The sequence below is a fragment of the Procambarus clarkii genome, chromosome 67 (genome assembly GCF_040958095.1).
Source record: "Procambarus clarkii isolate CNS0578487 chromosome 67, FALCON_Pclarkii_2.0, whole genome shotgun sequence".
NCBI classification, from domain to species: domain Eukaryota; kingdom Metazoa; phylum Arthropoda; class Malacostraca; order Decapoda; family Cambaridae; genus Procambarus; species Procambarus clarkii.
Window position 1 is genome coordinate 27,523,528 of NC_091216.1, and position 11,202 is coordinate 27,534,729.

Here is an 11,202-nt window from a genome sequence, read left to right on the forward strand (position 1 = left end):
CGTGGGGGGACGGGACAATATTACCAGGGGGGGGGGGTGATATAGGCAGTCGGGTGAACCTATATATCTGCCCCCCCCCCCCGTGGTAACTCACAGGAGGGTCACAGGTCGGACGGAGGCCCTGGGGGGAGATTGGAGAAAAAGCTTGGCCTCTATGACAAAGTGTTGCACAAAATGGCCGCCGCCGTGGCGGAACAGCCCTTCCCCCCCCCCCCCCCCCCCTATTCCCCCTGTTCAAGGACAGTTGAACAGGAGACAACAGTTTAGACAAGTTTATAGCGAGACAGAAAAAGTTCTGTCTGCCGATAACGAGACAGAAAAAAGCTCTCTCTCTCGATAACGAGACAGAGAAAAGCTCTGTCTCTCGATAACGAGACAGAGAAAAGCTCTGTCTCTCGATAACGAGACAGAAAAAAGCTCTCTCTCTCGATAACGAGACAGAAAAAAGCTCTGTCTCTCGATAACGAGACAGAAAAAAGCTCTGTCTCTCGATAACGAGACAGAAAAAAGCTCTGTCTCTCGATAACGAGACAGAAAAAAAGCGAGTGTATGTCCTAAGCTTCGCACCATCACAGAGTATACGTAACTGTGCGAATAATACTTTGTATGGGGGCCATATTGAAATATGTATGATTCATGAACAAAAGTGTATGTGTGTGTGTGCATTGATTCATGAACAAAGTGTGTGTATATATATATATATATATATATATATATATATATATATATATATATATATATATATATATATATATATATATATATATATATGGACTCTTTTTTTTTTTTGCCACATCCCCACAAAAGATCCACGTATTTACACACAGAAATCACAATAGCGTGATGCATCAAATGAACAAATCCACAAGGGTTCGAGCCTTCGTCACGGCCCCTTGTTCATTTGTTCATCCATGTATTTGTACTTATTCCAGGCCTATAGTGAAGAACGTATATCTATACTGAATTAGGCCTAAGCGTATATTTCGGCCCGGATTGGCACATTTTGGCCCCTAGGAAAGATTAGGTTGTAGTGACTGTTCCAATTTCTAGTATTGGAACAATTTCCAGTGTTCCAATATTCCAAACGGGAACTTTTTTTTTTAATACAACAGTCTAAAGCTTCTATACGTTCGAAAAATTGTTGCTATCGTGTTATCATAATGCAGGGAATCATATGGTCCCAGGAGCGTGAGATGGAGCCGGATAGCGCGACGTACTATATCTGGGCACGTCAGATGGAGCCCGGATAGCGCGAGGTACTGTATCTGGGCACGTCAGAGGAGCCGGATAGCGCGAAGGGTACTGTATCTGGGCACGTCAGATGGAGCCCGGATAGCGCGAGGTACTGTATCTGGGCACGTCAGAGGAGCCGGATAGCGCGAGGTACTGTATCTGGGCACGTCAGAGGAGCCGGATAGCGCGAGGTACTGTATCTGGGCACCTGAGATGGAGCCGGATAGCGCGAGGTACTGTATCTGGGCACCTGAGATGGAGCCGGATTGCGCGAGGTACTGTATCTGGGCACCTGAGATGGAGCCGGATAGCGCGAGGTAGTGACCCCTGTCCCCAGTACACAGGCGGGGAGAGATAGCCGACATTGGACGCAAACAGCATCCGGTCATTAGAAGGGTGAGCAGTAGGTACCCCTCACACACACACACACACACCTACCGGAAGTACTGTATCGATCCCCCCCCCCCTGCCCCCCTACCCCCCTCCCCCCAACCCCCACGACACCTCTACTCTCAGGTGATGCCTCAGAGTACTCGAGTACTCACTCCTCAGTGTCCTGGACTTGAGCAGGTTTCTCACGTCCGACAGTCCTAAGGTGTGTACGGCGGACTGTCCTTTTTTTCGGTAATGGAAAGGGGTCGTGTTTCAGGCTATAGGGGCGTGGGGGGGGATGGATATAATTTAGGCCTAGGGGGGCTGGGGAAGTTGTTGAGGCCTAAGGGGGGGGAGGGGGGCTGCTGGGAGCTAAAGGTACAGTACAGTCCCTGTAGCACAGTAGTCTACGTCCTCGGCTCACAATCGAGCATTCTGGATCGATCCGTGAGCGGAACAGGAATGGTTATAAACACCTTTTCCTTTCACCTGATGGGGCTGTTCACCTAGCAGTAAGTCGGTACCCGGGAGGTAGGCAACTGTTGTGGTTTGCATCTTGGGGAAGGTCAGTTGTTGGCCCAGGGGGGGGGGGAGGTGGATAAGCCTACCAGGCCTACCAGGTCCCTGTCAACAGGAAATACAGTTGAACTGTGATACCCAACTGGAGCAAGGAGGGGGGGGGGGTTGTATAGGCCTATAGAATTAGGGTAATATTGAGCAGATGTTGCTTTAGCTGGGACTGGTGAGACGTAGGCCTAGACCAGGATTCACGAGGCATTTATGTGCCCCATTGACGAAACCTGTATATCATTCGTGGCGGCTTTAGTCTGTATTTACTAAGCGGTTTGCAACAGTCACAACTTCATAACCCACAGCAAGAATAACTTCTTATAACAACCTCGGAGCTCTAAAACTGGCTCATAAGGGCACACACAACGTTGCCGTGAAGGAGGAGAGATGTACAGGTTCCGTCAGTGAACACCCCATAGTGCTCCTTGACTGGCGGCTCTGTATGTACATATCAACCTTGACACACATGACAACTTGAGATGATACTTGGAAAGAGAGGCAGCCTTCGAGTGAGAGGGAAGGTGGGCGGGCCCGTGGCCCCGAAGGCCCCCCGAGGGCCCCCCGAGGGCCCCCGAGGGCCTCCGAGGGCCCCCCGAGGGCCCCCGAGGGCCCCCCGAGGGCCCCCGAGGACCTCCCGAGGGCCCCCGAGGTCCCCCGAGGGCCCCCGAGGGCCTCCGAGGGCCCCCGAAGGCCCCCCGAAGGCCCTCGAGGGCCTCCGAGGCCGGTAGCACTCGACAAAGAACTAGTGGTCAGCGCCGGTGACTCAGTCTCCGGCCTGAAACTAATGGCGCCACTGCCCCTGTCACGCCCCGAGGGCCTCCGAGGGCTCCCGAGGCCCCCGAAGGTCCCCCGAGGTCCCCCCGAGGGCCTCGGAGGCCGGTAGCACTCGACAAAGAACTAGTGGTCAGCGCCGGTGACTCAGTCTCCGGCCTGAAACTAATGGCGCCACTGCCCCTGTCACGCCCCGAGGGGGAGACTTCAACACCGGCGCTACGTCGGGGAAAATTAAATCTATCGACCAGAGATCAGATCTATCTACGAGTCAAAACTATCTATCCACCAGAGAAAATGTAATCTATCTACTGTACGAAAATAGAATGTATCGACGGAGAGAAAGAATTTAGTCTATTGAGGAAAGAGAGAGGTGAAGCAAAATGGCGGAGGGACAGTCATTGGGGTCAAACTTGCCTGACCTCGTTGTAGGTATTGGCGGCCCCTCTAATTGCCTTGTTTACCTGGTAGTTTGTGAGAGAGAGAGAGAGAGAGAGAGAGAGAGAGAGAGAGAGAGAGAGAGAGAGAGAGAGAGACAGACAGACAGACAGACAGACAGACAGACAGACAGACAGACAGACAGACAGACAGACAGACAGACAGACAGACAGACAGACAGACAGACAGACAGACATACAGACAGAGAGAGAGAGAGAGAGAGAGATCCATCTCAAACCACCACACACACCCTTGATGTTAGAAATTACCCCTTAACTGCTGCCTAGCCTCCCAACACCCTAATCATTGGCAACTGCTGATTGCGATACGCTCCAGGAGTCCCAGAGGACAAAGGTGAAGTGGCACTCAGTGTCATGCTTGACACCCTGGCCCTCCACCCTGACCCTCCACCCTGGCCCTCCACCCTGGCCCTCCACCCTGGCCCTCTAAGTTTAGGGCTCTTCGGAAAGTTTTGAAGAGGTCTAATTCAAAGTGAAGTCACAGTGATACAGCGAAATGTTTTCGTTGGAGGAGCGAGCGGGGGGGTCACTTTGGTACAGTGTCATGTGGTACTCTACTCCTTGATGCCAATTCCGACCCGCCCATGTTGGGCACGTACCCGACTGCAGTTTATGGGAAAAATTCGATGCCGTTAGCCCAAAGCATTTCGCCTGTTTTCTCGGACAGTCAGCATGACAGACAGTCAAGCCTGCGCCTGTAGTTTTATGCTTGGGACGGGCAATTATGTTGGGTGTTAAATTACCTTTCGACCTGTTAGCAACTTGGTCAAATAATAACCTGAAATTGATACATATCAACGATGCCTTCACCGGGTCAAGTGAATCGATGGTGATCATTCATACCTCAGGACATTGTTGTTGTTGTTAAATAGTGAATGAGATACGTGTGTTTACTCACTTATTTGTGCTTGCGGGGGTTGAGCTCTGGCTCTTTGGTCCCGCCTCTCAACTGTCAATCAACTGGTGTACTGGTTCCTGAGCCTACTGGGCTCTGTCATATCTACACTTGAAACTGTGTATGGAGTCAGCCTCCACCACATCACTTCCTAATGCATTCCATTTACTAACTACTCTGACACTGAAAAAGTTCTTTCTAATGTCTCTGTGGCTCATTTGGGTACTCAGCTTCCACCTGTGTCCCCTTGTTCGTGTCCCACCCGTGCTGAAGAGTTTGTCTTTGTCCACCCTGTCAATTCGCCTGAGAATTTTGTAGGTGGTTATCATGTCTCCCCTTTACTGTGTGTGTATGTTTGTGTGTTGTACTCACCTAGTTGAGCTTACAGAGTCGAGCAGCTGCTCTTGACACCTTTCGGCCATCATTAGTTCAATACAGTGACACTTTTCACTCGTTCATCTTACCAGATTTACATTTAAAGTTGTGTTGACCAGACCACACACTAGAAGGTGAAGGGACTGACGACGTTTTGGTCCGTCCTGGACCAGTCTCACAATCGACTTGAAAATGGTCCAGGACGGACCGAAACGTCGTCGTCGTCCCTTCACCTTCTAGTGTGTGGTCTGGTCAACATACTTTAGCCACGTTATTGTGACTCATCGCCTGCATTTAAAGTTGTGTATCGAATTGGCTACGACAATTTCCTCAGCTGGTCCATTCCTCAGCTGGTCCATTCCTCAGCTGGTCCATTCCTCAGCTGGTCGTTGTTTACGACTCTGGGACTGAGAAAGTTCTTCATGACATTCCTGTGACTCGTTCCTGTTTACAGTTTATAAGTATGTCCTCGCGTTCTTCTGCTACTTAATATGAACATTGCTTCTAGATCTACTTTTTTCAGTTCCTCCTTTAGTATCTTGTACGTCGTTATCATGTCTGCCCTGTTAATTGCTTTCCTCCTGTTTACTGAGCTCCAGTTCCCTTAGTCTTTCTTCATAGCTCAGTCCCCTTTGCTCAGGAACGAGCTAAGACTGTACTGCATTCAGACTGACTGCATTTGAAGTCTTCTTGCTCCAAGTTGTATCCTCGTAACGTTGCACGTGTCAGCGTTAAAGTCTAGTAGCCATTTCTCAGACTAATCTCTAGATACTGTCAACGGTCGCCAATCGGTGGTCCGCGGGTCCAGGCCTAACTTTCTGCAGTTTCCTTTATTATTATGTTCTTAATTAAACGTTGTAAGCACTCCAGAAGGGGAATAAAATTATGATAATAGAAATTAGGGAATTTATATGAAATGCGAATTCTTCAGAAAAAGATTTAAAACTAAATATATGCGAAACAACGATGGGATTAGTTAGTGGCCACAGTTCAATCCCCCGGCCAACGACAGAAGTGGTTGGGCACTTTTTTCTTATGATGCATCTGTTCACTTTTTCCGAAGACCGTGAACAAGACTTATTAGACGGAGGTATTCAAGACTAGAATATCGAAAGGTCTGACTTGAGACACTCCAAGGCTCTTTGACTCACACAGTGGCATATATGACATGTGAGGATGATCTCCCTCACCTCTCCCCTCACCCACCTCTCCCCCTCTCCCCTCACCCAGGCCCGGCTCCTCCCCACCTGGAAAAAAAAGGAACAGGCGGTGACAAAGGGGAAGGATTGGTGTGTGTGTGTGTGTGTCCCCCCACACACACACACACATCCTGTCTCTGGCTCCTCCGCCCCTCAGAAATCTGCACATTACGCCCTCTGGCGGTGCTGGAGCCGCCCCTCGGGTCATGGGAACAGTCAGCCAGGCCCCCAGAGCCCTCGTCCTCACTAAGGACAACTGGCCTTTGTGTCTGCGGCTCTGATTAGGGCGGGTAATCACCGTGAACTATGCTGGGATCGGGCGTCAGAGAGGGCGAAAAAGAGGGGGGATGGTGGTGGTTTGAAGATAAAGGACAGGTGGTTGGTCAGTATCACTTTTTAACCTGTTACAGGGATGGCACTGGTGCCATCACAGGGGTGGCACTGGTGCTATCACAGGTGTGGCACCAGTGCCATCACAGGTGCGACACCAGTGCCATCACAGCTGTGGCACCAGTGCCATCACAGGTATGGCACCAGTGTCATCACAGGTGTGGCACCAGTGTCATCACAGGTGTGGCACTGGTGTCATCACAGGTGTGGCACCAGTGCCATCACAGGTGTGGCACCAGTGCCATCACAGGTGTGGCACCAGTGTCATCACAGGTGTGGCACCAGTGTCATCACAGGTGTGGCACTGGTGTCATCACAGGTGTGGCACCAGTGCCATCACAGGTGTGGCACCAGTGCCATCACAGGTGTGGCACCGGTGTCATCACAGGTGTGGCGCCAGTGCCATCACAGGTGTGGCACCAGTGCCATCACAGGGGTAGCACCAGTGCCATCACAGGTGTGGCACCAGTGCCATCACAGGTGTTATCTTGAGGTTATCTTGAGATGATTTCGGGGCTTTAGTGTCCCCGCGGCCCGGTCCTCGACCAGGCCTCCACCCCCAAGAAGCAGCCCGTGACAGCTGACTAACACCCAGGTACCTATTTTACTGCTAGGTAACAGGGTCATAGGGTGAAAGAAACTCTGCCCATTGTTTCTCGCCGGCGCCTGGGATCGAACCCAGGACCATAGGATCACAAGTACAGCGTGCTGTCCGCTCGGCCGACCAGCTCCCAGTCCAGTGTTTTTTTTCCCCAGTTATCCCAGCCTTTTAACAGATCTCTAACTCTGTCCATGGTTGAGAGAAAATTGATATGCATTGTTAATGTGTGGCCACGTCTGTAGTAGGAAAAAAAATCTTGTTCTCCAGTCTTTTCATAGGGGAACAATGTCAAATGCTCTTCTGACAATCTAGGAAAAGAGCAGTCTACCCTGTCTTTTTTCCCCCCCCCCTGTATTATTTTAGTAGTGTTGTCATAGGACTCATTGAGCTTGCCTGGCACGACTATTCTAAAGCCATGTTGACCTTTTGTCACAGGGGTGCCACCAGTGCCACCAGTGCCACCACCTTAGTGTGATACTGAGAAGATCAGTATGACACTTAGAAGGGTCCTTGAGCGTTTGGACGTTTTGATGGGTCATGCAGGTGGATGTGACACCTGTAGGACACACCTGTTGAAGGTGGATCTGTATCTGTTGAAGCTGGATCTGACACCTGTTGAAGGTGGATCTGACACCTGTTGAAGGTGGATCTGTATCTGTTGAAGGTGGATATGACACCTGTTAAAGGTGGATATGACACCTGTTGAAGGTGGATATGACACCTGTTGAAGGTGGATATGACACCTGTTAAAGGTGGATATGACACCTGTAATTGCATCAACCTGGTACTTAGCTATCAGTATCTACCTATCAGTGACTATGAGGGAGTGAGGTCTAGACCTACTTTCTCTTATATTGAAGAGGTTGTCCTGTTCCACCTAACCAATTCCCTCAGGATCTTGCATGCAGTGATCATATCCCCCCCTCTGTTTTTTTTTTTAGGGTGGTGAGATGTAGAGTTGAGCTAACCTATAGTGGAGGTAGTCTGATGCCCCTCTGACACACACACACACACACACACACACACACACACACACACACACACACACACACACACACACACACACACACACACACACACACACACACACCGTGGCTGTCCTACACGCGTATAGCCACCCCTCCCAGCACGAGTTATCATGCGAATAACCTTTGACCTACACTAACAGATTCATTCTCTCTCTCTCTCTCTCTCTCTCTCTCTCTCTCTCTCTCTCTCTCTCTCTCTCTCTCTCTCTCTCTCTCTCTCTCTCTCTCTCTCTCTCTCTCTCCCTCTTTTTCGTCTCTCGCTGCTTCATCCCTTTTCTGTCATTTTCACCCCTTTCCGTCTGTCTAACTGTCCCCGTATATCCTGCCTGTGTGGGGGCGGCTGTGTGGTGTAGCGGGCAACCCCCGCGGTGTCCGCCCCGCCCCTTCACCACAACACCCACATCAGGTTACACACTCTTTATTGGACTCTTTTTTTTTTCCCCCCCCTTTCTTGCCGCTGAGGTTTGGGTGGAGGTGCGAGGGGGGGGCGTCTGCCCCCCCTCGCCTTCTGTGGTCGTCCACTTGTTGACTCCGGTGGCCCCCGGGGGGGGGGGCTCTTGCACTCTCCCTCTTGCGTGTGTGTGTGTGTGTGTGTGTGTGTGTGTGTGTGTGTGTGTATTCACGTAGTTGTGCTTGCGGGGGTTGAGCTTTGGCTCTTTGGTCCCGCCTCTCAACCGTCAATCAACTGGTGTACAGGTTCCTGAGCCTACTGGGCTCTATCATATCTACATTTCAAACTGTGTATGGAGTCAGCCTCCACCACATCACTGCCGAATGCATTCCACCTGTTAACTACTCTGACTGGAAAAGTTCTTTCTAACGTCCCTGTGGCTCATTTGGGTGCTCAATTTCCACCTGTTTCCCCTTGTTCGCGTCCCTCCAGTGTTGAATAGTTCCTCCTTGTTTACCCGGTCGATTCCCCCTGAGGACTTTGTAGGTTGTGATCATGTCCCCCCTTACTCTTCTGTCTTCCAGTGTCGTAAGGTGCATTTCCCGCAGCCTTTCCTCATAACTCATGCCTCTTAGTTCTGGGACTAGTCTAGTAGCATACCTTTGGACTTTTTCCAGCTTCGTCTTGTGGTTGACAAGGTACGGGCTCCATGCTGGGGCCGCATACTCCAGGATTGGTCTTACATATGTTGTGTACAAGATTCTGAATGATTCCTTACACAGGTTCCTGAACGCTGTTCTGATGTTAGCCAGCCTCGCATATGCCGCAGACATTATTCTTTTTATGTGGGCTTCAGGAGACAGGTTTGGTGTGATATCAACTCCCAGATCCTTCTCTCTGTCCGTTTCATGAAGGACTTCATCTCGTATTCTGTGTCTGGCCTCCTGTTCCCACTGCCTAGTTTCATTACTTTACATTTACTCGGGTTGAACTTTAGTAGCCATTTGTTGGACCATTCATTCAGTCTGTCTAGGTTATCTTGTAGTCTCATACTGTCTTCCTCCGTCTTAATCCTCCTCATAATTTTTGCATCATCAGCAAACAATGAGAGGAATGATTCTATTCCATATGGAAGATCATTTACGTATATAAGAAACAGTATGGGTCCAAGTACTGAACCCTGCGGGACCCCACTGGTGACTTCTTATTGAGTTCCTCGCACACTTCTTCATCGTTTGTAGTGAATCTGTCTGCCCCCTATCCTCTGTATCATTACCTGTTCCTTCACTGTTGTCTTTCTCCTTATGTGGCTGTGCAGCAATTTGGGTTGAGTCTTAGCCTTGCTTGCTATGTTGTTTTCATATTGCTCTTCTGCCTCTCTTCTCACCCTGACGTATTCCTTCCTGGCTCTCTGGTAACCTTCTCTGCTCTCAAGTGTCCTGTTATTTCTATAGTTTCTCCACACTCTTTTACTTTGTGGCTTAGCTAGCCTACATCTCTGATTAAACTATGGGTTTCTCATCTGTATTTCACCTTTTGTACCGGGATAAACTTTTCTGCTACTGCCTCCATGCACTTCTGCGTGATGTACTCCATCATGTCTTGGGCCGTCTTTCCCCTGAGCTCTGATTCCCATGTTATATCCGTTAGGAATTTTCTTATCTCCTCGTAATTTCTCCTCACGGAATGCTAGCCTTTTGCTTTCAGTTCCCTTTCTCGAGTACTTTAACCCTTCTTCGACCAGATACTCAAACGCCAGTACACTGTGATCGCTCATTCATACCGGGGCCTCGAAGTCAATTTCCCTTATGTCGGAGTCATTCAGAGCGAAGACTAGGTCGAGTCTCGCTGTGTGTGAGTCTTTTCTCTCTCTAAAAAAAAGGTATTTGTAACAAATGGTTCTTCACGCCCCCCCCCCCCACGCCCGCCCTCGCTTTCCTGGCTTCTTCCATTCCTGGTTTCCGGCTGGGCGTGGGTGACCCGGGGTGTGGGCGTAGGGGTCCGCCCGTGATGCCAGCGCCCCGCCCACCTCCATCCTCTCCATCAGGGGCGCTGTAGCCTGGTTCCGAGCATGGTGTTAGAGTCGGCCGGAACCACGGATGCTGCGTCTAGCGGGGAGGACTCAGATGCCGCCCCTTCCACCACCCCCTATGATCTGCCCAGGGATGCTACCGATATTGGGGGTCATGTGGGCGCCTGTGCCCCCACTCAAGGGGGTCTTTATGCCCCCCCCCCCCACTTTTTCCCCTTTATCAGGATGCATTTCGAAATCTGTTTGGTGTATTAGGAAGGGGGGCGGCGCGCCTGCCGCCTGCCACCTGCCCCCTTCTCTCTCCCCCCCCCCCCCCCACCACCTCCTTCCCCATTCTCCCCGGCTCGTGTGAGGGGGGAAGGATCTGACCCCCACCCCCCTCACCTGAGAGTGTTGGAGCACTCTTGCCGTAGTTCCGACACCCACCGGAAGCTGCGTCGGCCCAGATTACGGAACAATGTCGGAGTGGGAGGATAGTGTGCGGAAGTTGGCGCGGGGCGCGGAACGCCGCCGCCCACGCCCTCCTGCGGGGGTCTGCCTCCCCCCCTCCACGATATCTGACCCCCCCCCACACCCCCCATTACTTCCTCAGGTTGTGACCTGCTTCCCCAGACTATGACCTGCTTCCTCAGGTTGTGACCTGCTTCCTCAGGTTGTGACTTGCTTCCTCAGGTTGTGACCTGCTTCCCCAGACTATGACCTGCTTCCTCAGGTTGTGACCTGCTTCCTCAGGTTGTGACCTGCTTCCTCAGGTTGTGACCTGCTTCCTCAGGCTGTGACCTGCTTCCTCAGGTTGTGACCTGCTTCGTCAGGTTGTGACCTGCTTCGTCAGGTTGTGACCTGCTTCGTCAGGTTGTGACCTGCTTCGTCAGGTTGTGACCTGCTTC

The 11,202-nt window shown here is 51.0% G+C and overlaps 1 protein-coding gene across 1 annotated transcript in view; it reads right to left on the reverse strand.

Moving 5' to 3' along the window:
• The window catches only part of LOC138355415 (nascent polypeptide-associated complex subunit alpha, muscle-specific form-like), a 45,733-nt gene extending 35,854 nt beyond the window's left edge, over positions 1-9,879 (reverse strand). The window contains exons 1-3 of the mRNA XM_069310307.1: positions 9,817-9,879; positions 7,434-7,541; positions 2,624-3,072 (exon numbers count right to left, since the gene is read on the reverse strand). Of these exons, the coding sequence (XP_069166408.1) occupies positions 2,624-3,072; positions 7,434-7,541; positions 9,817-9,879 (620 nt within the window). The remainder of the gene's footprint in view (positions 1-2,623; positions 3,073-7,433; positions 7,542-9,816) is intronic.
• Positions 9,880-11,202: the final 1,323 nt, after the last annotated feature.